The sequence below is a fragment of the Pan troglodytes genome, chromosome 12 (genome assembly GCF_028858775.2).
Source record: "Pan troglodytes isolate AG18354 chromosome 12, NHGRI_mPanTro3-v2.0_pri, whole genome shotgun sequence".
NCBI classification, from domain to species: Eukaryota; Metazoa; Chordata; class Mammalia; order Primates; family Hominidae; genus Pan; species Pan troglodytes.
The window spans coordinates 54,416,298-54,444,006 of NC_072410.2; the positions used below are offsets into that span (position 1 = coordinate 54,416,298).

Here is a 27,709-nt window from a genome sequence, read left to right on the forward strand (position 1 = left end):
AGCCTCCTCCCGCCTGGCTGGCGCCGGATCCGCGAGCAGCAGTGTCCACCTCACGTAGCTGGCCGAGGCGGTATCCAGATTCCGGGGGTCTCGCTCCTTGGCATAGTGGTCGCTTAACTCCAGCGCCTTCCCAGTGCCTCCCAAACCTCTCCTCCTCCTGCCCGGGGCTGTTCTAGGAGGAGCCTAAATGTCCGCTTCCCCAGCTGAAGGGGATTGTGGTGCGTAAACAGGATTAACTCCCTCGCCCCCAGCTGCGCGGATCTGCGCGGCGGCCTGCGGGCCAGAGCGAGCCTTCGGGTGCGTGGAGGGCGCAGCACTGGAGCGGGGGATGGGGAAGCGCGCGGCCTTGGAGCCGTCTCTTGGGCCCGCTTCCTCGCCGAGTGGGGAGGGGGGCCACAGCCTAAGGAGCTGCTCCTCAAAAGCCCGGGCGGACGGCGGCGACGGCGCGGGTTCCTAGCGGCAGCCTCAGCTCCACCACCTCCCTCACCCTCCCCGCGCTTCCTCTCCGCCCCTCGCGCTCCAGCCACTCGGCCGCAGCCGGCGCTGTCCTCCGCCCCCCGGAGCCGCCGCGCCAGACCCTCGCCCAGACATGGGGGACCTGCCGGGCCTCGTGCGCCTCTCCATCGCGCTGCGCATCCAGCCCAATGACGGCCCGGTCTTTTACAAGGTGGACGGGCAGCGCTTCGGCCAGAACCGCACCATCAAGCTGCTCACCGGCTCCTCCTACAAGGTTGAGGTGAAGATTAAGCCCAGCACGCTGCAGGTCGAGTGAGTGCGGGGCGCCTGGTGGCAGCAGGGTCCCCCATGGGGTACAGGCGGAGGACTGAGGCCCCCAGGACAGCCCGAGCCTCTCAAGGGCCTCTGGCCTCGCGCCGCTCCCAGCGGGCCCGGGGGTTGGAGGAAGAGGTCACTCCCTGTTCGCCTTCGTCCCCTTCCTTCCCTTTGGCTTGTATTCCTCCAATCTCGCTTCCCTCCACCCATCGCAGTGACCTCAGTGGGTTCTTTAAAATCAGTGACAAGAAGCCAGGGTTTTTGCTTGTCTATTTCTTATAAATTTGTCCAGCCTTGGGCGCGGAACCGCAGGCGGTCGGGGTGGAGCAGATGGGAGAGGTCCGCAGGGTTCACCCACCGCAATCCCAGCCCTCCTGCGCGCGGTCCAGGCGGCCCACCGGGTCTGCCCGCAAGGCTGAAGGAGGGAGAAAGGAGGAATGAGGTGGAAAGGCAGGGGAGGGGTGGTTACTGGGGCTCCCTGAGGGATGCTCCCCACTCCCTTCGCCATTCAGTGGCTGGGACCCTGGGGTGGAGCAGCAGACACTAGTAAGAGAGCGGCCGCCCCTTCTCTGGCCTAGTTTCACGGTTTTCCATGCCGTATGCTGTTCTTTTTCTCCTGAGTTTTCTGTTCAGGCTGGTGATGGTGCCTGGGATTAGCAACATCCTCACAGCAAGAGGATGTTTTTTGGTTTATCCATGTCAGGGACGATTTCTTGCCAGCGACCGCTGGATAATGCACCCAGTAGACCTCTGGCGGGAAAGTGTGTGGGAGCATGCAGTAGCCTACCGGGAAGAACTGCGGGTGGAGCCCCTTTACCTCTCGTTTCTACCTACCAAAGTCTAGTCTGCGAGAGAAAATAAACCAGCATTTATTGTATCTACTACATATGGTGGGCATTATTGCGGGGGTGGAAGGACTTTGAATTCATCAGATACTACTTATAGCTTACGTTTTAATTCAGTAAACTTGTATTAGCCTTCCAAGGTGCAAGGACCTAGAACCAAATCTGGATGGTTTCTGGTACTCCTGATTCATCTATTTGTCAGCATCCCCCACAGCTCCATGCATCCTTTATTCTCACATTTCCCAGTGTTCTGTGCACCTGGATATAATCCAGGCTTTTCCTTTCCCTTCTTTCCTGCCAACCTTATCCCCGGAGTTATCTGTTAATATATTCCTTTTTTTTTTTTTAGAGTATTCCTCTAGTGTTCAAACTAATCTAAAAGTTAATTTGTTAGGAATAAAACTATTTTTTCTGGTTACATTTTAATGCTATCAAGGATTTCTCAACTCTAATCCTGTGGTGTCAAACCTGAGTATATATCAGAATCACCTGGAGTGCTTGTTAAAACACAGATGCTGGAGCTCTCCTTAGAAGTTCTAGTTTAGTCTATGGTAGGGCCTAAGAATTTGTTTTCTAAGGTCTGCAGGTGATGCTGATACTGCTGGTCCAGGGACTTGGATTTGAGAACCATTATCCTAACACAAAAGAATGATGCCAGTGAGAATTTCTGATGGTGTAGAAGGCTTGAGGTACTGCAAATCATAGGACCCCTGATTGTTGGAACAGGAGAAAAAAAATATTAGAGGACGAGTTCAGTATTCTCAATCCTACCCGCATATTAAGATCACCTAGATAACCTTAAAATAAATGTACCAGTGTCCAAACTACATCCCAGGCCAACTGAATCCTAATGTCTGGGGCTGGGGATAGGTAGGTTTTTAATTCATAAATAGGAGAAGGACTGCCCCCTGAACTTGCAGAACTTTCTCCCGCACCACAATGCCCCCCTTAGTGAAACCCTGTAAGTTTCCTGCCTAGAGTTTTGGTCCAAAACAGGACAGGGTGCCTAGGCTAATTTCAACCGTATGTGGTCAACTCAAGTCTATTGCAGGAATATTTCCATTGGCGGTGTGCTTGTCCCACTGGAACTGAAGTCTAAAGAGCCTGATGGGGACAGAGTTGTTTATACGGGTACGTATGACACAGAAGGTGTGACCCCAACGAAGAGTGGAGAACGGCAACCCATCCAGATCACCATGCCGGTAAGGCTTGCTTGCGGGTATAGGAGTATGGTGCCACGGAAAATGGAAACCACAGAAAAGAAAACAATCACTATCTCTCTCTAAGAAAAGGTGTGTTGGGAGCCAATTACTGTGAAAATTGAGTTGTGGATTTCCTTCAAGTATCTGCTGGAGGGAGAACTACTTAATTAATGCTCTTTTGCATGACACACTGACCCTGTAGATGCTGAAAAGACACCATAAGCAGAAGCAGATGGTTCTGGAAGAGACAGAACCTACATTGCCATTTTCCCAGTTATAGTCTGCTTCAGAACTGGTTTAGATAATTGGCTGCGAAAAGTTTCTGATTCCAAGTAGGCCACAATATTCTGGTTAAGAGAAAGCTGATTCGAATGACACTTTGCTACTTAAAGCTAAACGGAGGAGCCAAAAAAATTGTCATGGGAAAAATACACCTCTTATATAATATCCTATAATACACCTATTTTATATAATATATACCTATTATATATACACCTATATAATATATATACCTATATTATATATACCTATTATATATAATATCTGGTAATCTTATCAGATATCATATATAATAAAATGATATACCCTGGTAATATGGCCCCAAGTAAGAAAAAATTGGTAGAAAGGATAGAGTCAAGATATAGATTTAACTATATGTGCAAACATAATAAATAGGTGATGAAGCAAGCTTGCTAAAGCACAGGAAAAGGAAGGTTCACCTAAACTGCTGCTTGCAAACTGGGCAGCCTTTTCCCTCTGCAAGAACAACCTTCAACTGTCTGCCCTCTAGCTTTATAGGAAGTATCACAAGGGTTCTCAAATATCGGTATGCATGAGAATCTCTTTGGGAGTTTGTTTAAAATTCCAGTCCTAGGTTCCCTCTCCAGTGATCTTAGCTCAGTAGAGCTAGGGTGGGGACAGAGAAACGCTTAGCAAGCATACCAGATCCTGAAGAGGATGGTGTGGGAATGCACTTTGAGAAATGCCTATCTAACCTTTGGAACCTTAAACTGTTCCCAGTCCCCAATACACTTTTTAAAACCACAACAGTCACATAAGGAAATAATCTAGCAGCTCATCCCTTTGCATCCAATGTTTGAACTATTTTTAGAAAGTGCTGTTGTTCTGTCAAAGAACCTTCAACATAGACAAATACAAAAATGAGGGAAATGTATAATTCCTGCAAGAGAGAAGTGTTGTTAACATGTCAATAAATGTTCTTAGAAAGTTGTTTCTATGTCTTTGAATATATATGTGTGAGCCTGGGCAACATAGTGGGACCCTGTCTCTAAAAAAATTTTTTTTAGTTAACCGGGTGTGGTGATACCACACCTGTAGTGCCAGCAACTTGGGAGGCTGAGGCAGGAGGATCACTTGGATCCAGGAGGTTGAGGCTGCAGTGAGCTATGATCACACCACTGCACTCCAGCCTGGGTGACAAGAGTAAGACCCTGTCACTAAATATATATATTTGAGTATCATTCCATATATATACTTTTTTCTACTTGTATACATTTTTTGATGTCAAATATATGCCTATATATATATGGAATGTCATTTTAAAGTCTGTATGGGTATTGTATTTTATGAATGTATCAAATTATCCTCAGTCACTTATTGCTGATTATTTCTGGTTTTTGGTATTATAAAGAAAACCACATTACAAATCACTGAGTACTGTACAATTGTCTAATGTTTTCTTGATTGCTAGAAGAAATGTGCATGTTAAGGCATTTTATAAGACTGCCTCACTGACCTCCAGAAAAGCTAGGCAATTTACACTCCTATCATCTGTATTTAAGTATCCATTTCTCTCTGCACTAGGTATAGTTTGTCATGTTTACATATTTTTAATCTGATTGAAATACTTTAATTTTTACTTACTGTTAATTTGAAATCCTGACATGTTCATTTACTATTTGTATTTACTTCATGGATTATATGTTCATAGTTTTCACCCATTTTTCTGCTTAAGTGTATCTTATTGATTTTTTGAAAAATCTTTATAAATTTAAAATCGTCATTTTTATCACATCTTGAGTGTTCATTTAATATTTTAATTTTTATTTTGTTTACAATATAAAATATAAATTTTGTAGTCAAACATGTTAGCCTTTTCCTTTATTATTTTGCAGTTAAGATCCAGCTTAGAAAGTCTTCCTTGACTCCCAGATTAATTAATTATATATAGACGTATACACAGTGGCATTTGTGTATTTTCATCTGAACTCTTATGGTCTCATTTGTTAAATTTTAGATGAATTACAGATTTAGATATTATTTCAGTTCATACTTTTATATTGGAAAGTATTTGCCCACAATGTCCTAATACAATTACTTAAATAATCTATGCTTCTCCAAAGGTCAGTTTCATAGAAATTTCTTATATTGCAAAAATATTATCTCCTCCTATACTCCCTAATCTATTCCATTGATCTATCTGTTGTTACACCAATACTGCATTGTTTTAGATACACTGTTTTTGTAATATGTATTCATATACTTTGTAACTGACCACCTTACTGAACTTGCTTACTAAAATTTTTCAGCAAATCATCTTGGGTTTTTCATATAGATGGTCAGAATCTGAATATAACTGTCTTTTTTTTTCCTGGTCATATTGCATTGTCTAATGTTTCTAGAATAATGTTGACTGCTGCTAGCAGCCAACTACAGCTAGTAGCAGTAGTTGGAGATAATATATCTTATTTGATATATTTGATGAATTACATAAAGTAATACACTTCCAAATACTAAACCTTATTTTTTACAATAAGCCCTACTTAAACATGTATTATTAATATATTGCTAAATTCTATACACTCTTTTATTTAGAATTTTTAGATTTTTAAAATTTGCTTGCTTTATCAGCAAATATTTGAGGATTTCCTGTATATCAGGGACTCAGGGGGAAGAGTGGTGAACAAAATAGATAACCCGGGTTTCATAGAATTTCTGATCTCGAGGGTGGAAACATACTTTATACACGCTTATCAATGATAAGGTAAATAATTGCTAATATGAAAAGTATAGCGAAAAAGTAGTGCTGTTAGAGTATATACCAAGGGTCTTATCCTAGTCCAAGATTTGCGGGATGGTTTTCTTGAGGAAAAAATGAAGGATGAATAAGAGTTGGGGAAAGAAAGAGCATTTGAGGAAAGAGTAGTTGTAAAAGTCAAGAGCTGGAGACAGCGTATGTGTTCTAATGGATGAGAAGCCCAACATGGCGGGCATAGAGTGAGGCAAAGACAGTATAAGATAAAGCCAGAGAGGTAAGTAGGGGTTAGATGATATAGAACCTTTTTGCCACTGGATTTATCCTAATGACTATAGGAAATCATTGAAGTTTTTGAAATCAGCTTTGAGATATGATTAACATAAAATGCACCAACTTTACAGTTACATAGGTTTTGACAAGTAGATGCTACTATATAATCACCACCCCAATAAAGACAACAGAACACTTCTATTACCCTGAAAATTATTTGCAGTTAATTCCTCCCAACCTAACCTATCCTGAGCTTGCCATCTCAATATGTTAGTTTTAACTATGTAAGAATTTCATGTAAATAGAACAGTGCTGTTTGACTTCTTTCACTTAGTATAATGTTGAGATTCACCTATCTTGCACATATCAGTAGTTGGTTCATTTTATTGCTGGGTAGTATATTATGTTGTGTGGATATACCATAATTTCTCCCTTTACCAATAAATGGACATCTGGGTTGTTTTCAGCTTTTGCTATTATGAGTAAAGCTGCTGTGAACATTTGAGTATAAGTCTCAGTGTGAACATATTTTCATTTCTCTTGAGTAAATACCTAAGAGGACAATTGCTAAATCACATGGTAAGTATGTGTTTATCTGTGTAAGAAATATCCACACTGTTGTACCATTTTGTATATCCACCAGCAGTGTATGAGAATTCTAGTTGCTTTACATACTCAATGTATGTCTTTTTAATTTGGAAATTCCAAAGACATAGAAGACCCAAAACAAACTTGTTTGATCTATATTGTAGTCCTTAAAACAGGTAGCATAAATCTTCTAGCTTTGTTTATTCTAAGTTCTTTCGATTATTCTAGGTCCTTTGTGTTTTATATAGATTTTAGAATGAGCTCGTCAATTCCTCCAAAAATTGGGATATAGAGTTTCCATTAAACCTATAGGTCAACTTAAAGATATTTGACATCTTAATATAGAGTTTTCTATACCATGAACATGAAATATCTCTTAGGTCATCTTTAATTTTCTCCACAATATATTACAGTATTTCCTCTACAGACTTTATACATACTTTGTTAAATTTATTATTTCATATTTTTGAATAATGTAAATGGAATCTTTGCTGGTATATGGAAATAAAATCGATTTTTTTGTATATTGATGTTGAATCCTGAGACTTAGCTAATCTTACTAATCCTAATAGCTGTTTTTGGAGGATCCCTAGGATTTTCTAAATATGCTATCATGTCATCTGTAAATAGTTTCTCTTTTCTTTCCAATCTGTATTCATCTTATTTATGGCCTAATTGCAATGGCTAGGACCTTCGCAGTATGCTGCTAAATAGAAATGGTGAGAGTGGACATTCTTGTCCCTCAGTCTGAGGGAGAAAGCATTCTGGTTTTCAATACAAAATATAGTAGCTGTAAGGGTCTTTATTGTAAATCTTTTTATCAGGTTAAAGAAGTTCTCTTCTATTCCTGGTTTACTGAATTTTTTTAAATCATGAATGTATTATAACATGTTTTCAAATAGTTTTTCTGTATCTTTTGAAATGATCATAAGGTGTTTTATTCTGTTTATGGTAGATTACATTGCTTTTTCAAAGTTAAAATAACCTTGAATTCCCAGGTTAAATACCACTGGTCATGGTTTATTCTCGGTATGTATAACTGGATTTGATTCATTAATATTTTGTTAAGGATTTTTGACATCTATGTTCCGGGGGGGATATTGGTCTATGGTTTGCTTTTCTTATAATGCCTTTGTCTAGTTTTGGGTGTCAGAGTAATGCTGGCTACATAAAATGATTTGGAAAGTGTTCATTCTTCTATTTTCTGGAAGAGTTTATATAGAAATGATATTTTTCTTAATGTCAGAATTCACCAATGAAGGCATAGATTATACTTTATTTGAAGATTTTGTATTACAAATTCAATTTCGTTAATAGATATCGGGCTATTCAGGTTTTATTTCCTGAGTTTTTGTAATTTATCTTTGAAGTCGTTTATTTCAATTAAATTATCAACTTTATTGCCATAAAGTTGTTTATAATCTCCGCCATTCTTCAGTGTCTTAGGATCTCTAATAATGTCTACTCTTTTACTCTTTGATCCTTTTTCTTTTTTTTTTTTTCCTGGAGATGGAGTCTCACTCTGTCTCTCAGGCTGGAGTGCAGTGGTGCAATCTCGGTTTACTGCAACTTCTGCCTCCCAGATTCAAGCAATTCTGCTGCCTCGGCCTCCCAAGTAGCTGGGATTACAGGTGCGCACCACCACACCCAGCTAATTTTTTGTATTTTTAGTAGAGATGGTCTTTTGCCATGTTGGCCAGGCTGGTCTCGAACTCCTGACCTCACAAGATCCGCCCACCTTGCCCTCTCAAAGGGCTCAGATTACAGGTATGAGCTGCCGCGCCCGACCTACTCTTTCACTCTTGTTATTCAAAATTTTTATTTTTTTCCCCTCTGATTAGTCTAGCTAGAGATTTCAGTTTTATTGGCCTTTTCAAAATCCTAGCTTTTTTTTTTCACATGCTTCACTCTGTTTTTCTACTTCATTGTTTTCTAATCCTATATTTATTCCCTTCCCTTGTTTGCTTTGAAATATTTTAACTTAAGTATAATGCATATACAGTAAAATGATCCCTTCATAGAGTTCTGCTTGTCAGTAGTTTGGTTACGATGCATCTTAACTGGTTTTTCCCCCCTTGGGGATCACTGAATTTCTTGAATCTAGAGGTTAATGTTTTCACCAAAATTGGAGTATTATTAACCATTGTTTTGTTAAATACTTTTTTAATACTTCATTCTCTCCTTTCTTTGTAGGACCCCAACTAAACATATGTTGAAAAGCTTGGTATTATCCCATAAGTCTTTGAGGACATGTTCAATTTTCTTTCTTTTTTAAATGGATCTTCAGATTAGATCATTTCTACTGATGTATCCTTAAGTTCACTGATTCTTCTATTTCTAGTCTTGTGCTTATCTTCTAAATTCTATAACATTTTTTAGCTCTAGAATTTTCATTTGTCTTTTTTATAGTTTCAGTTTCTCAAGATTCCTTATGTTGGCTAATTGAGACCATGTTTTCCTTAATTTATCTGAGCACATTTGTAATTGCTGGTTTGAAGTATTTAATAAATCCAACACCTGGCTCTAGTTAGAGTAAATTATTACAGCCTGACTTTTTTTTTTTTGAATATGGGTCACACTTTCATGTTTCATTACATGTCTGGTAATTTTTGGCTACAAACTTAACATTGTGGATAGTTTATTACCAACTCTAGTTTCTGCTTTATTCTTCTGGGTATTACTGGTTTTTTGTATTCTAGCTGGCAGTAAACATTCCTGTACTCAAACTTCAAATTCTGTCTTCCAGCAGTATGCAGCAGCTGATCTCTTTGCTCAGTTTTTATAACTTCCAGTTGCTGCTTTTCTAGCCTGGTCTCCTTTTGTGCCCATGGAGCTTAGCAGTCAGCCAAGGAACTGGAGAGCTTATACTGAGATTTTTGGATATACCCACCCTGAGGTTCCCCTATTTCTCCAGCTGCTCTGTCAATCCAAAACTGTTTTGTTTTATTTGAGATGGAGTTTCACTTTTGTTGCCCAGGCTGGAATGCAGTGGCACGATCTCAGCTCACTGCAGCCTCCACCTCCCAGGTTCAAGCGATTCTCCTGCCTCAGCCGCCAGAGTAGCTGGGACTACAGGCGCGTGCCACCACGCCTGGCTAATTTTTGTATTTTTATTAGAGACAGGGTTTCACCATGTTGGCCACGCTGGTCTCGAACTCCTGACCTCAAGTGATCCACCTGCCTCGGCCTCCCAAAGTGCTGGGATTACAGGAGTGAGCCACCGTGCCTGGCCAATCCAAAACTCTTTACTCTGATACCTACTTCTGAGGTTAGGGAATGTACTCAAAATACATGCATACATACATGCATACATACATACATACATAAATATAAAGCAGCTATTAATCTTAGCACAACTTTATCTTTCAAGGATTGACTTTTTGCTGGTTTGTCTGCTTTTTCAATGGCCCCTGTAGGGTGTCCATGTCCTACTATCCTTCATATGCAGTTAGCTAGGGATTACAGCAGAGTTTATAGTCAGATTTGGGGTTCTATTCCTTCTGCAGATCTCTTTCTTCCAGGATTTTTCTAGGTTATTTCCAGCTTCTCTGCCAGTCCTGATGCTGTCTTCTGCCACTTCCAACAGATAGGGCTGTCATTTTCTCCTGCCAGTCTTTCAAGGGGTTGAGAAGTACCCCTTTCTGGTAATGTGATAAGACAGGCACCTTAAAAGCACTCTAGTGCCAGTGCTTAGATTAGAAGTGGAGACAGAAAAGCAAAGAACAATTAGAAGGCCTTTGCAGTCTTAAATTTTGGTATTAGGGTTAATAGCTTTGCAAAGTGAATTAGGAACTTTTTTATAGTTTATGCTCTGAAACAATTTACATACCATAGGACTTAACTGTTACTTGAAAGTCTGACAGAAATTTCCCATAAAAGTCAGGACCAAAAATAAAGATATTTAGAAGGAATGTCTTGAATTCTCAATTTAGCCCATGACTTTTGCCTTTTGGGGGTTTTATTGAGTGACTATTATGTTTTTCTGAGGAAAACATCCATTTCTACAGAATTTTAAAATGTATTTTTAGACCTCTAGAAATATTAAATGCTACTGATAGACCAGTTAAGCCATCAAAAACAACACCCTTAAACAAGTTTAGAAGCACTTTAACTGAGTTGCACATTGACACTGGGCTTTCAAAGGTTATGAAAGTTTGCTCTAAGAAATAGCTGTGTGTAAAAACAGCTCACAGCTAAATGCCCTAAATGTTTCATGTGGAGTGTTTTCATTTTTATTTTTGTTTTGTTTTGTTACAAATTAGAGCTAGAAAGGCTTTTTAACTTTTTTTTCTTCTGGGAAACAGAATATTTCTCTCCCTTCTAATGATGAGATGATTTAACTCCTTTTTCGGACTGTTTTCTGAAGTCTGGGTCCACCTGAGATATTTCAGTGCTCACTGAAAGGGGTGGGGAGAGGCAGGCATCTCTCTTGTTCATCTAGTCATGTGCTGCCTTATTGGGTAGAAAAAAAAAGTTCTGAAAAACATTAAAATCACTGACAATTGACAATCTGTGTTTTTTTAATTTTTGCACCAGCAACCAGACAGCCCAGCATCAAATCTAAGCTCAAACCAAGCATTATGTTTAATATGCTTATATTTCAGACCATCATTATGTGTGTTTTTTCATTTTATATAAAATGCTAAATACCTTCTTAAATTCTTTGTAAAATGATATAGGTATAAATATATAAATTAAGATTAAATAAGGTGGGAAAGTTAAATTATAAAATCTAAAATTACGGAAAAATCAACATAGACTAGAAAAGTTAACTTGATTTTTAAATAGAAATCATAAAAATAAGAAATTATGTCTCTACACAGTATAAAGTGAGAATAAAACAATAGAAATATGACACTTCTTCAAGAGTCTGATATTTTAAAAATACCAATCTTCAACAGAAATATTGACAAAACATTTTCCAGAAGAATAAATTAAAATGTAGAAATGTGCATTCTTGTAAATGGTAGTGAAAAGTAAACTAGGAAATCTATTTTTTAAAAGTAATTCCCAATGACATCGGTTTTTTTTGTTGTTGTTGTTTTTTTAATAAGAGACAGAATCTCACTCTGTAACCCAGGCTAGAGTGCAGTGGCATGATCATAGCTCATTGTAACCTCAAACTCCTGGGCTCAAGAGACCTTCCTGCCTCAGACTCCTGAATAGCTGGGACTACAGCCACATGCCACCACGCCAAGCCAATTTTTAAATTTTTTGTGGAGATGGAGTCTCACTATGTTGCCCAGGCTCATCTCAAACTCCTGGGCTCAAGCAGTCCTCTCACCTCGGCCTCCCAAAGTGCTGGGATTACAGGGGTGAGCCACCACACCTGGCCCAATGATATCATTTTTCTAAACAATGCCTTCTTTGCTGTTAACATTGTAAAATGGTTTGTATACTTTAAAAGGACCAAAATGGTCATATGTGGGAACAGCCATAAAGATTCATTTCTTTTGACCAAATAATTCCACTCCTATTAAAGTAGACATATATACAAAATTATTTATTAAAGCACTTTTTGTTAGAGGGCAACTGACATATCTAATATCTGGGGAGTAGTCTAATTGTCATGATACATCATGATAAGAGTCCTATGTCATCATTAAAATTGGAACAATGAGGCCAGGCACAGTGACTCACACCTATAATTCCACCACTTTGGGAGGACAAGGCAAGAGGATCGCATGTGGGCAGGAGTTCAAGACTAGCCTGAGCAATATAGCAAAATCCTATTTCTACAAAATAAAAAATGAGCCAGGCGTGGCGACATATGCCTGTAGTCTCAGCTACTCCAGAGACTGAGGTGGGAGGGTTACTCCAGCCCAGGCATTCAAGGCTGCAGTGAGCTATGATCTAACCACTATACTCCAGCCTGGGCCACAGAGTGATCCTGCCTCAACAAACAAGGACAAAATTATAACGATATGTAGTTAGACAATATATACAATCCTATAACATTTTGACAAAATTGTAGCAAAGAATATGTAGTTAGACAATATATACAATTGTATAACATTTTGACAAAATTGTAACAATGAATAGTTTGACAATATATACAATTGTATAACATTTTGACAAAATTGTAACAATGATATGTAGTTAGACAATACATACAATTGTATAACATTTAATGTTAAATAATTGCAACTGTAAAATATGTATATGTGAAGGGGATCTGAAAATCAACTGAATCAAAATGTAAGGATTACTGCCACTTTAAAAATTTGCTTAAATTTATGAATCTTATTTCACTTTTTAAAATCATGCAAATCATCTAAGATGCTGGGACACATTCCTAGCCTTCTCCTCTGTGCCCAACCAAAAAGGAATTCTGCAGGGACTTGAATGGCCTTCTGTCCTGTTTGGTGTGATTGTAAATGACAGTATTCGAGAATCTGACTTTCTTCAAAAAATAACTAATGCAATACCCTTAAGGGTAAGTTTGTAATTTTTTTTTTTTTTTTTGAAATGGAGTCTTGCTCTGTCACCCATGCTGTGGTACAATGGTGCAATCTCGGCTCACTGCAACCTCCACTTCCCAGGTTCAAGTGATTCTCCTGCCTCAGCCTCCCGAGTAGCTGGGATTACAGGCACCCGCCACCACACCCAGCTAAGTTTTGTATTTTCAGTAGAGACAGGGTTTCACCACGTTGGACAGGCTGGTCTCAAACTCCTGACCTCAGGTGATCCTCCCACCTCGGCCTCCCAAAACGCTGGGATTACTGGAGTGAGCCACTGTGCCTGGTCACCATTTGTAATCTTTATACCATGATAGAGCTAAAAGTGGCCTTAGAGATTAGATAGTGGAATACACTTTTCATTGAAAACTCAGGCCCGACAAGTTCAGATATGTCTAGGATCACACAGTTAATTAGAGGTAAACAGTATCCTGATACTCTTTTTTTTCTTTTTTTTTTTTTTTTTTTTTTTTTTGAGATAGGATCTCACTATTACCAGGCTGTTATCTCACTGTTACCCAGGCTGGAGTGCAGCAGCGCAATCATAGCTCACTGCAGCCTTGACCTCCCAGACTCGAGCGGTTCTCCCACCTCAGCCTGCTGAGTAGCTAGGACTACCACTACGTACCACCCACACCCAGCTAATTTTTTTTTTTTTTTTTTTTTTTTTTTGTAGAGGTGAGGTCTCTGCTGCCCAGGCTGCAATGAAGTGGCATGATTCTAGCTCACTGCAGCCTTGACCTCTGGCAAGTGATCCTCCTACCTCAGCCTCTCAAGTAGCTGGGACCAGAGGCATGCACCACCATACCCAGAAAAACTTCTTTATATTTAGTAGAGACAAGGTCTTGCTATGTTGCTCAGTCTGGTCTTGAACTCCTGGCCTCAAGTGGTTCTCCTGTCTCGGCCTCCCAAAGTGCTGGGATGACAGGCATGAGCTACCGTGCCCAGCCTTAATATCTTCTTTATTGCCAGGTGTGTGTGTGTGTTTTTTGTTTTTTGTTTTTGTTTTTGTTTTTTTTTTTTGGAAGAGTCTTTCTCTGATGCCCAGGCTGCAGTGCAGTGGTGCGATCTCGGCTCACTGCAAGCTCTGCCTCCCGGGTTCATGCCATTCTCCTGCCTCAGCCTCCCGAGTAGATGGGACTACAGGTGCTCGCCACCACGCCCAGCTAATTCTTTTGTGTTTTTAGTAGAGACGGGGTTTCACCGTGTTAGCCAGGATGGTCTCAATCTCCTGACCTCGTGAACTGCCCGCCTTGGCCTCCCAAAGTGCTGGGATTACAGGCGTGAGCCACCGCCCCCGGCCTACTTCCCGTTTTAATTCTGACATTTCTGACTTTTCTTAGGCACCCACACTGATGACATTTCCCTTGACGAACTCTGAATAATCCAGGGACTTGCTAATTAATTGATTGGATTTACTTGGACATGTCAAGTTTTCACAATTGTCCATGAGAGTGTGGTGTCTATATATATTTAAATATATATTAAATATATATGTTTTATACACACACACACACACACACACACATTATATATATATATATATTTTTTTGAGACAGAGTTTCACTCTTGTTGCCCAGTCTGGAGTACAATGGCTCAATCTCGGCTCACCGCAACCTCTGCCTCCCGGGTTCAAGCAATTCTCCTGCCTCAGCCTCCCAAGTAGCTGGGATTGCAGGCATGTGCCACCATGCCCGGCTAATTTTGTATTTTTAATAGAAACAGGGTTTCTCCGTGTTTGTCAGGCTGGTCTCAAACTCCGAACCTCAGGTGATCCACACCCCTCGGCTTCGCAAAGTGGTGGGATTATAGGCGTGAGCTGCCGCACCCGGCCCAGTGTCTATATTTTTTAATACATAAGTTTGAAATGTTGGTGACTTTAAAATGTCATTGGATTGTGTTGGCTATCTGAAAGCTTCAAGACTAGAATAAAAATTTGAACTTAATATAGGAGCTGGTGACTTGATCAGAAAACCTATATTTTCAATCATTTTCTTTATTATCAGCCTATTAGAAATAAGATACAAACACGCCTGTAGTCCCAGCTACTTGGGAGGCTGAGGCAGGAGAATGGCATGAACCCGGGAGGCGGAGCTTGCAGTAAGCTGAGATCGCGCCACTGCTCCGGCCTGGGCGACAGAGCGAGACTCCGTCTCAAAAAAAAAAAAAGATACAACCAGATGACCAGTGCTCAAACCAAAACCTATGTGATCATGGTGGGGAACAATCAACTGTCAATCAGCTGCTGCTTCTAGATGTGAAAATTCACATATAGAAACCTAGCCTTTACTGCTGGATTCACGAGTTACAGTTAGGGACCGCAGACCTTTTTCTTAAAACATACCTTCAAATCATCTAGTAACTAAGCTAAGGCTCTCCAACTTTTTTTTTTTTTTTTTTGAGATGGAGTCTCACTCTGTCACCCAGACCAGAGTGCAGTGGCGTGATCTTGGCTCACTGCAAACTCCACCTCCTAGGTTCAAGCAATTCTCCCTGCCTCAGCCTCCTGAGTAGCTGGGATTACAGGCACCCACCACCACACCCATCTAATTTTTTTTTTTTTTTTTTCAAGTAGAGACGGGGTTTTCACCATGTTGGCCAGGCTGGTCTTGAACTCCTGAACTCAGGTTATCTGCCTGCCGCAGCATCCCAAAGTGCTGGGATTACAGGCATGCGCCCCCTGCACCTGGCTGGCTTTTTTGTTTGTTTGTTTGGTTTTGAGACAGTCTCACTCTGTCGCCCAGTCTGGAGTGCAGTGGTGTGATCTTGGCTCACTGCAGCCTCTGCCTCCCAGGTTCAAGCAATTATCATGCCTCAGCCTCCAAGTAGCTGGAATTACAGGCATGCACCACCATACCCAGCTAATTTTTTGTATTTTTAGTAGAGACAGGGTTTCACCATGTTTGCCAAGCTGGTCTCGAACTCCTGACCTCAGGTGATCTGCCTGCCTTGGCTTCCCAAAGTCCTGGGATTACAGGGGTGAGCAACCGCGCCTGGACTCTCCAACCTTTTAATGGATGCCTGGACAGGCAAATAAGACTTATGGTAAGTAATAACATCTTTGTTTTAATGACTAAGTCTGAATCATTTTCACATTAAAACAAAAGAAGACCCTGTGCTTCAGCTATTCAAAAAGATATAGAAATTCTTACTTTACAGATCCAAATAGGAAGAAGTTTTGAATCGAGTGCTTTTGAAACTGTTTGAATTAATCTTCTTTCCTAGTGTTCTGTTTACATCTAAAGCAAAAGAAGTGTGAATCCGACCTGCTAAGACCAGAGGCCCAGAGGGAGCAGTAGTAGCATGAGGAGGTGAACAGGAAATTACAGCTCAGGTCTCCCCAAGCCAGGTCAGCTCCAGAGAGGAGTTGGGGAGGTCTCCTCTCTGCCCTCTGAGTACTTGGAAGAGAGGAAAGAGTCTCATTTATGATGACCTTCTCCACACTTACCCAGTGCTCAGGATATTTTAAGTGAAAGGTAGCTTATTGGCCCTCTAAGACCTCATTAAAATTCTGGCAATTTTAGTATTTGCAGTTCTGCTTTAAGTTAATATTTCCTTTCAACTCTGATGACATATCCTAGCTATTATTGTCTTTTGAGTCTTGCTTAAGAGTCCAAAGTTGATACTAAGTAGTTTAAAATGTTTTTCGGCCGGGCGCGGTGGCTCACGCCTGTAATCCCAGCACTTTGGGAGGCCGAGGCGGGTGGATCACGAGGTCAGGAGATCGAGACCATCCTGGCTAACACAGTGAAACCCCGTCTCTACTAAAAATACAAAAAATTAGCCGGACGAGGTAGCGGGCGCCTGTAGTCCCAGCTACTCGGGAGGCTGAGGCAGGAGAATAGCGTGAACCCCCGGGGGGCGGAGCCTGCAGTGAGCCGAGATCGCGCCACTGCACTCCAGCCTGGGCGACAGGGAGACTCCGTCTGAATAAAAAAAAAAAAAAAAGTTTTTCAAATCATTGAATAAATGATTCTGGGATAACTGGCTATTTGGGGGAAACGTTACTGTTCTTTTCTGATATCACACTTCGAAGTGAACTGGTGAAAAAATCATTGGTAACATGTGTAGTCTCCTAAGCTGTGTTGCCTTGATTTGCCACTGCCCATCGTGACACTGCAGCTACTGTCAATGACATTTCACAGCCCTTTACTGCCTGCTGAAGCTGTGAGTGGCCACTGAAGTCAGGAAATAGTCAAATGCCATCTGACTTAGATTAATGGCAATGATCTTCAGATAATTCTAGAGGCCCTGGTACTGGGAGCTAATAAAGTGATACCCAACTTTATGCCTCTCAAACCCCATTTCACAGAGCAGTGTGACTAATTCCCAGTCAGTCCCTCCAAGGAGAAAGGCCAGATAGAGAGTCTGTCTGCACGAATCATCATCATAATCCCTTTTGTTGGCCCTCTTCACTGGGAGACTGGTGAGAGTTTGGAGGACGAAGGCAGGGAGGTATATGAGGTGGTAATGAGGCTGAGAATGTGTGAGTGGAGGGAAATAGCCTTCCAAATATAGAAGCTGGTTCTCATGACAGCTGTCTGGTCTAGTATTTGGTGAAAGCTGTGACTTTACACAACAAATTATTAGAAATGAGTAAGAGATAATCATAAGATGTAGGAAATTAAGAATAAGCAAAAGATATAAATAGGCAATTTATAAAGAATACAAGTGGCCAATAAATATATGAAAAATGGTTTTATCTCACTATTGGTAAGTAATACAATGTCAACTTTCATGTAAAATTGGTGAAATAATAAAGATAATTGTTCAGGGCTGGCATATTTCTTTATGAAATATGAATTTTATAAGTTAATATTGTATCCTGAAGCCTTGCTAAATTCACTTATTCTACTCGCTATTTGTTAAGGTTGCTTAGTTTTTTTTTTTGTTGTTTTTTTGTTTTTTTTGAGACGGAGTCTCGCTCTGTTACCCAGGCTCTGGAGTGCAGTGGCGCAAACTCGGCTCACTGCAAGCTCCGCCTCCCGGGTTCACGCCATTCTCCTGCCTCAGCCTCCCAAGTAGCTGGGACTACAGGTGCCTGCCACCACGCTGGGCCAATTTTTTTGTATTTTTAGTAGAGACGGGGTTTCACTGTGTTAGCCAGGATGGTCTCGATCTCCTGACCTCTTGATCCACCCGCCTCGGCCTCCCAAAGTGCTGGGATTACAGGCGTGAGCCACCTCACCCGGCGATTGCTTAGTATTTTTAGCGGACACAGTTGTTCACTGGATGGACCGTTTTACTCTCCCCACCGCCCTTTTCTTCCTCTTGCCTTAAGGTACTGGCTAAGACCTGGAATGCAATGCTGAATAGGGGCAGTAAGAACACATATTCTTGCCTTGTTTCCCATCTGACAGGGAAACCACTCGGTCTTTTGCCATTAAGGATAAAGTTAGCTATAGGTTTTTTGTCAGTGCCCCTTAATGAAGTTGAAAAACTTTCCTTTGCTGAGAATAGAATCAATGATGCACTGTCAGGTGCTCTTTCTCCAACTATGGATATAATTATATGGTTTTTCTCCTTTATTCTGTTAATATGGTAGATTTTCAAATGTTGAACCACTTATGAATTCAGAAGATAAATCCCTGTTGGTTTTGATATATTATTCTCAGTATATATTGCTAGATTTGATTTACCAATACTTCAAGCAAATAAAAATTATAAACAAATTTTACATATATGCCCATGAGGAATCTGTCTATAATTTCTCTTGTAATATTTTTGTCAGGAATTAGGGCAATATTGGCTTCATAAAATTATTTGAGAACTGTTCTGTCTGCTGTCTGAAAGAATTTATGTGGAATTGGTGGCTTTTTCCCCTTATATGTCTGAATTTATCAATGCAGCCATTTGGGCCTGAGAGATTTTAAACTAGAAATTCAATTTCCTCATTAGGTAGATGTCAACTCATAGTTTGTGTCTTTCAAGGAAGAACTTGTCCATTTTGTTGAAATTATTAGTATAAGGTTTTCCTAATTTAAGGTCTATAGGATCCATGGTGATGTCCTCTTTTTCATTCCTAATATTTGTATTTTTTCTTACTCAGTTTTGTTAGGGTTTTATCAATTTTAAAGATATTTTCAAAAAAACTAGATTTTAGTTTCATTGTTTTCTCTATAGTCTTTCTTTTCTAATTCATTGATTTCTGCTGTTTCTTTTTTCTTTTTTCTTTTTTTCTTTTTTTGAGGCAGAGTCTTGCTCTGATGCCCAGGCTGGAGTGCAATGGTGTGATCTGAAATCACTGCAACCTCCGTCTTCCAGGTTCAAGCGATTCTCCTGCCTCAGCCTCCGGAGTAGCTGGGATTACAGGCACCCACCACCACGCCCGGCTAATTTTTGTATTTTTACTAGAGATGGGGTTTCACCATCTCGGCCAGGCTGGTCTTGAACTCCTGACCTTGTGATCCACCTGCCTTGGCCTCCCAAAATGCTGGGATTGCCAGCATGAGCCACTGCACCCGGCCTCTTTATTTCCTTTCTTTGTCTTATCACTATATGGTCACCAGACTGGCTAAAATTGAAAGGACTGGCAGTGCCAAGTATTGGAGAGGATATAGAGCAATTGAAATTCTCATTGCTGGTGAGACTATAACATGGGCACAATCACTTAGGAAAAGTTTAACAGTTGCTTATAAAGACAAATGTACTTTATAAGACCTAGAACTTTTAGTCCTATTTAGTGAAGAGAAATGGGAAACATTTACTAATAAAACCTCAAACAATTCAGGAATAGAAAGGCTTGAAATTCAGTGGAAATTGATAGGTCACACCACACTAAAAGTCACAGATGCATATTTATACTGAATTTGTTTACTAATAAAGTAACATCATGTTTCAATGAATAAGATTGTTCTGTCCTCCCAAGCCAATGGATTTCTACGTGATCTTGATTAATTTCATGTCTGCAGTAGAAGTAGGTGGCATGGTGAATAGAAAGAAGTACACTGGAGATTCTATGCCAGTGGGTTGTAAGACCACCAAAATTGTTTAAAACAAGCTCTTCAGATTCCTCATTTGTTATTGAGGACAAGAGATGAGTCTCCTCTCCTTGGAATCAGATGTGTTCTCTTCCACATTAGTTGTGAAGTAAAAAGTGGACCAGGCTTGCAACTCGTAAGAACACTACAGCAAATAAAATGTCCAGGTAGAGTGTTGTCTCCGCTGGGGCTGCTAAAACAAAATGCCATAGATTGGATGGATGAAACAACAAACATCTATTTCTCAGAGTTCTGGAAGCTGGGAAGACCAAAAATCAAGGCAGTAGTCTGGTGAGGACCCTCTTTTTGGTCCATAGACACTTTCTTGATGTATCCTCATACGGCAGAAGAAGAGATCATCTTTCTCATGTACCTTATGAGGGCACTGAACCCATTCATGTGGGCTCCACCCTCATGACCCTCATACTTCCCAAAGGCCCTGCCTCCAAATACCATTACAGTTAGGATTTAGGCTTCACCATATGAATTGGGGTTGGAGGAGGGCATAAACATTCAGTCCATAGCAATGCCCTAAAGCATTCTACCTGTGACAATTCATGTAATTTCTCATTCAGGGAGAAAAATAACTGTCCACTATAACCATTTATATCAGCAGTTTTGTACAGTGATAAATAGCTCCTAAGCTAGGAATTAGGAGACCTAGGTTTTTGTCCTGCTCCCTATCATTGGCTGGCTTTGGAGTCTAGACTGAGGGCAAATCATCTAACCTCTCTGAATCTTAGTTTTTTTGTCCATAAACTGGAGATAATAAAACCAGGCACAAGACTAAAGTGGAATGATGTATGTGAAAGTATCACATAAAATAGGGTGCTACACAAATATACAGAATTATACCTGTGCATAAATTGTACCACCCAGGAGCCTGCCTGGGTACATTCTCCTTAGAAGGGACAGATGGGCGGGGAGGGAGTGAAGAGCCTGTATAGTTGTTCCTGTTCTTTAAGAAGGATGTCAGCTTTCAAGACCCCATCTGTTTCTAGCCAGACAAGAAGAAATTCTGAGCTAGGTAGTAAGAGGCCCAGGAAATAGAGCTCCAAAAGAAAGAATAGGAAGACGGCTAATGAGAAGTATAAACAGCTAAGGCATCGGGGAGAGGAAGACATATGCATAGTTACCAGCAGTTACATTTACTTCAACGTGACCTTAGGTCCCACATTAATAAACCAAATTTGAAATATTAATATGAACACTTAAATATATCTTTAGCTATGACTGTTGCTATTGGCAGATTTTAACTTTGGTCTCCTTTGTTACTGAGAATTCTTAGATTGAGACTTTTGAAAATTTTTTTAGACATAAGCCTTATGTTTTTCTTGTCTGGTTGTAATCAGCTTGGTGGGCTTTTTATTTTTATAACCAACTTTTATTTCAAAAAATAAAAATCTCAGTGTTGTTTCTCTGTTACCTAGCATGATTTTAAGCTGCTTCCTTCAAAATATTAGCTGGCATTTGAAAAGTATTATAAAATATTTTTAGTATAAAGTTTATATTTCAGTGTATATTTTATTACAAAATATTTTTATAATTTGGAATTAAAATGTTAATTGAATTGTAAAATTCAGTTGCATTTAAAGTGTGCAATGCCTTGTGCTGGTCAAAAATAATCAATACTAAATCCTCTTTAAAAGTCTTGGTAAATTATAAAATGAGATTTTGATTTATACATACCACCACTAACCTATTGTGAACAAAGTCATAATTTCATTAGAATGTACATATTTTTAATAGAATTTATAAAATCCCTTAGGCTTGCAGGCTGTATATATTATTGTAAGATGATAAATCCATTTCACCATTTAAAAAATTTCTGATTTTAAAAGTAACATTTATTGTAGAAAAAATCTGAGTAAAGATAGAAAAATTCAATTTCTTTACTTAGAAGGTAATTTTCATTTTTCTATACATCTTATTTTACATATTTGAGCTCATAATGTATATAAACCATTCCAATTCATCTTCCTTTAAACATTGTTCTAAGCATTTCCTTGAATCATCGACAACCCTAAATTCCTAATTGCTCTGTAAGTTGATCATATGGATATGCCACCATTTTCATATTTTCCTAATGTTGGATGCTTAGATTGTTTCTGGCACTCAGAAATTGTCACTAAGTTGTTAGAGGAATAGTATCTCTTTAAAAGTTTATATTTCTTTAATTACTAATTACATTTGAATGTTTTTGCAGGTGTTAGTCATTTTTTCCTTTTTTTTTTTTTTTTTTTTTTGAGACAGTGTCTTGCCCTGTTGCCCAGGCTAAAATGCAGTGGCAAGATCTCAGCTCACTGCAACCTCTGCCTCCTGAGCTCAAGCGATCCTTTCACCTCAGCCTCCTGAGTATCTGGGACTACAGACACACACTCCCATGCCCAGCTAATGTTTTTAATTTTTTGTAGTGACAGGGTTTCACCATGTTGTCTAAGCTGGTCTTAAACTCCTGGGTTCAAGTGGTACTGCTATGTTGGCCTCCCAAAGTGCTGGCATTACAGGCATGAGCCACTGCGCCCAGCCTATGGTTTTTGCTTTGCTTTGTTTTGTTTTTAATGAACCATTCCAATTTTTTATTCCAATGTTCCTCATAGTACTTACTAATAATGCATATGGTCCTTTATATTAAGGATAATGACTATTTGGTAATACTTTTGGGAAATACAGTTTTGGTTTAATTTTTTTTCTGGTAAAGTAATCGTTAAATTTTGAAAATACAAATAAGAATATAGAAGAAAATCTGCTAGGTGCAGTGGTTCATGCCTGTAATCCCAGCGCTTTGAGAGGCCGAGGCTGGTGGATCACTTGAAGTCAGGAGTTCAAGACCAGCCTGGGCAACATGGTTAAACCGCGTCTCTGCTAAAAAATATAGAAGTCGGGCCGGGTGTGGTGGCTCACGGCAGCACTTTGGGAGGCCGAGGTGGGTGGATCACGAGGTCAGGAGTTCGAGACCAGACTGGCCAACATGGTGAAACCCCGTCTCTACTAAAAATACAAAAAAAATTAGCCAGGCGTAGTGGCACACACCTGTAATCCCAGCTACTCAGGAGGCTGAGGCAGGAGAATTGCTTGAACCCGGGCAGCAGAGGTTGCAGTGAGCCGAGATCGTGCTGCTGCACTCCAACCTTGGGCGACAGAGCTAGACTCCATCTCAAAAATATAATAAAAATTAAAAAAAGAACATAGGAGAAAATAAAACAGTCCATCAGGATTTCTAACATTAAATACACACACACACACACACACACACACACACACATATATATACACATACATTTTTTTTTTGAGACAGGGTCTTTATTGCCCAGGCTGGAATGCAGTAGCATGATTATAGCTCACTGCAGCCTCAAACTCCTGGGCTCAAGCAATCCTCCTATCTCACCACACCCAGCTAATTTTCAAACATTTTTTGTAGAGGCAGGGTCTCACTATGTTGCCCAGGCTAGTCTCAAACTCCTGGTCTCAAGCGATCCTCTCATCTTGGCCTTCCAAAGTGCTGGAATTACAGGTGTGAGCTGCTGCACCTAGCCAAGTTTAATTTTAACTGAATTAATACTTCATGTTCTTCATGGTATTCTGCTTAGTTCATGTAACAATATAAAATAAAAACTGTTAAATACTTTACATTTAAAAATATTACATGGTATTCCATTATATAGATATGCCACAAATAGTGCCTTAAAGATGGATCTTTAGTGTTGCATTGTTTACTACTCTAAACTTTGTGATGTTCTTAAGATAAATTATAAATGGAATTGCTGGGCCTGAATGTACTCACACCTTTAACTTCATGCAAATGATCCTTCCAAAAGGCTAATTCAATTCCCATTAGCAGCATTTAGAATACCTGTTTTCTTATAGCTCACTAAAAATGGATATTTCTATTTTTCTTAACTTTGAGGTATAGTTTACATGTAATAAATGGACTCATCTTAAGCATACAGTTCAATTAGTTTTGACCAACATATATGTACAGCCATGTAACCACCATCCCAATCAAGATACAGAATGCTTCCATCACCCCTAAAAAGTTCCCTCTTGCACATTTGCATCAGTTCCCCTTCTCACCCCAGGCTCTAGATAACCACAGATGTTTCCTGTCAGTGTAGGTTACATTCTGTCACTATGTAGATGGATTCATACAGCATGTATTTTGGGGGCCTAGATTATTTTGCTTAGCATGTCTTTGAGATCCATCCCTGTTGCTGCTTGAATCAGCATGTCTTCCTTTATTGTTCAGCAAAAGGCCATTTTATAAATATACCAAACTTGCTTATCAACATGTGAATAAACATTTGGGTCAATTCCAACCTGGGGCTATTGTGAATAAAGCTGCTGTATGCTTATATAGGTCTTTAAGCCATGACTCTCTAAAAAGAGGTAATCCACTTTCATACCTGGGAGGTCTGTGGACTCTAGGTATATCATCCACTATTTCAAATCAAGCAAATTTCCCAAAGGAAAGCCTAGATCTTGTTTTGGGATCAAATTAGCAGGATGAGGCAATGGTGCAAGATATAATTTTGAGAGCATCTTGGAAAGCTATCTGGAAAGCACCTGATCACCCTCCTCCTGTATCAGCAAGAAGCATAAGACTCCTAATGCTCACTGCCTTCCTCTGTCCACGTCTTCTGGCTCCAGACAAGTCTAAGAATCCTGCCAAGTCAGTCCCTGTCCCCTCCCATGACAGGGGAGGGTCAGAGGAGAAAATAACGACAGGCATCATGCAGTTTAATGCCAGATCCCCTAAATAGCTCCAGAAGGCAGTAGCAGGGTCAGGCTACCCCACAGGCCACTTGAGCATCTGCCCAGTGGCCTCCAGGGTATTCCATGTATTCTTCTCAGCTGCAAGAGAAATGTGTACTTTATACCTCAGGAGAGTTCTGTGCAGTGATTTACAGGGCCTACCTTCTGGAAGTAGAATGCTAACTTCTTAAGAGCAACAATCCTGCCTTATACGAATTTTTATACATGCAAGGTACATAGCAGATACTCAAATATGGTTCTGGGTAATGTATAATCTAAGCCCAAGATGTAGGCATGGACTCCTGACTTATAAGTATTCAATGTTTAATAGTTAAAATACGGCCTTTAACACTTCCAATGAAATATTTTCGGTTATCACTTTGAATGAAATATTTTTCTTTGGAATTGAAACTAATGATGGAAATTATATCTTATGTAGATGTATTGTAGATAGGTTGTTTTGTACCATTGTATTTTGAGAAAAGCCAGTAAACTTTATTCCTTCTCTTCCCTTCGCCATTCCCCTTCTGTAGCAGGGACCATTTGGGGGATGAACATGGGGGTTTGTTTTAGAGACAGAATCTTGCTTTGTTGTTCAGGCTATTCTGGAACCCCTGGCTTCAAGCTAGCATCCTGCCTCAGCCTGGGATTACAGGCGTGAACCACTGCACCTGGCCAGCAGGGGCCATTTTAGAGTAAGCTTTAAAATTCTAAGTTTTCAAAAAATTAAACTTGAAAAACAAGATAAACTTTGCAGTTATTTTTATTAAAAGCAATATGATAGCGAGTGGCACGTTTGCAATGGGAATCAGATTTTATAGAGAAGAATGGTTTACAGACAGCTTTTTAGGAAAATATCTCCCATCATAAAGGAGGGAGCTAGACCACTAAAGGAAAGCCTTCCGAGCCTTGCAGACCAAGAGAATCTGGACTGGGTCTGCTTGATTATCCAGGAGCTACATCACTAATGTTAGCTCTCATCTATTGCTCGTGGCAGAATGAGGTTTTTTATCAGGCATGTTTCTCTTCCCTCAGTTCACAGACATTGGGACCTTCGAGACAGTGTGGCAAGTCAAGTTCTACAATTACCACAAGCGGGATCACTGCCAGTGGGGAAGCCCCTTCTCTGTCATTGAGTATGAATGCAAGCCCAACGAGACACGCAGTCTGATGTGGGTGAACAAGGAGTCCTTCCTCTGAAAGTGGCTCTTTCTGATGCTACTGGACAATCTTTTCAGAAATCTACTTTTAGATAAACCAGCGCAGGCCTTAAACAAGGCATGCCACACCATTGCTGTTCCCCATCTGGTACTAATGACCTACTAGCCCTGGTTATTTTGAAAGTGTAATTCCCCTCTGACACAATATCCCTCACATACAAGATGGTGATGTACCACTCCCGAGAATATTCCCATCTGTATTTTGTGCTGATGTTCCTGCATCCAGTTGTTCTCGGTCATACTTTTGACCACTTGTGACTGGAGTTCAGTGGCCCTGGCAGGCTTGTCCTGCTCTTGACCATTCCACTGACTAACTTTGGTGTTTTGTTTCCAAGTTAAGTGATTCCTCCTTTTTTTTGTTCAATGTTAAATTTAAAAATAACAATGTGTATGGGTCCTCCCATGTGTAATATGGTAACATGTAACTTGCAGTGTTTGCCAGCTTTCAAAGCAGGCCTTGTGAAAATGTAATACAAACAGCAGTGAATGGGACTCAAATGTTGTGCTTCCTATAAACAGCTCCGCTCTTTCAGGGAAGGATGGTAACAAACTAGAAGGACAAATATGTACGTATTTATAACGTATTAAAACTCTTTTAAGTAGCTTAAGGTATTGTGCAATGGCCTAGCCTAGTAGAAATGGGGGAAAAGCATTGCTGTGGACCATTGTTAAAGTGACAGGAGTTGTAGGGTTACCCCTTTGACAAGCTTCCATAGTCTTCAGACACGCACATTGATGGCATCCCTACAGTCTTCTTCACTTGAACTTTGTAAAACTGCATATGGACCTGTAATCAACTTTTGATATTTCTTAATAAAGGCGTTGAAAATCATGCCCTGACTTGCATTCTTAATTTGGGCAATAATTATATAGCAGGTGAATCCCTGCTCTAGGCCAGCTTTACTCAGGCCTGTATGCTACAGGATGAGGGGGATGTATCCGGAGTAGAATTAGCACACCTATTCATGAATCAAGCCTGACCTTTTAGCAGGATTGCTCCAGCCAAGTTTAACAGGGCTAGCACAGGCCCAGGTGCTTGGCGGGCAATCAAAAAATGCTTGTACCTATCTCGCTCCATTACTCTTTCTGTGGTGACCCCTCCCCAGTTGGTGAGCTATGTGGCTCAGCAGCAGGAGAGCAATGGTGCTATAATAGTGTGTGTACATCATGGTTGAGGCCTCCTTGCCTACTTCCAGCACCTTGCACAAAGCCCATATACCATACAGTTTAAGGATAAATTCCATAAGAAGGAAGTAAACTTCCTCTTGAAAAGTAACATGCTATTTTCCAATAATGTAATATTTACTTGGGCAGCACAAATCCTATTGTATTGGAAAAAGTTGGTTGGGGATTGTTTGTTTTTGCTACCTGTAAACCCTTCTTATAAGAAAATGCAAGCTACTGGGAGTATTTTAAAAAGTTGATTCATTGTAGAACTGAATTTGAAAGGCTGGCACTCAACACCTTTTCTACCTCCAAATCGCTTACCTGCAGTGATGCTGTACAGCCACCAGGGAACAGCAATGCCTTGCCTTTGGGGATCATAAATGATGTTAAAGGAGTGTAACATGTTTCTCAATAAGCTTGTGTTTTTTGTTTGTTTTTTTGTTTGTTTTTAAAGTCTT

General features: G+C 40.2%; 1 protein-coding gene across 4 annotated transcripts; it reads left to right on the plus strand.

The window, feature by feature from the left end:
- Positions 1 to 26,916, plus strand: CNRIP1 (cannabinoid receptor interacting protein 1). Of its 4 annotated transcripts, none has more exons than XM_009442579.5 (4): positions 1 to 218; positions 524 to 768; positions 2,668 to 2,818; positions 25,900 to 26,916. In XM_009442579.5, exons 2-4 carry the CDS (start codon positions 590 to 592, stop codon positions 26,062 to 26,064), a joined length of 495 nt encoding a protein of 164 aa, XP_009440854.1. In that variant the 5' UTR covers positions 1 to 218; positions 524 to 589; the 3' UTR covers positions 26,065 to 26,916. The 4 variants fall into 4 exon arrangements, with proteins under 4 accessions (XP_009440854.1, XP_515523.2, XP_016804150.1 ...); XM_054677931.2 differs by having other exon boundaries at positions 41 to 218; positions 524 to 736; XM_515523.9 differs by having other exon boundaries at positions 14 to 768.
- The last annotated feature ends 793 nt before the right edge of the window (positions 26,917 to 27,709 follow it).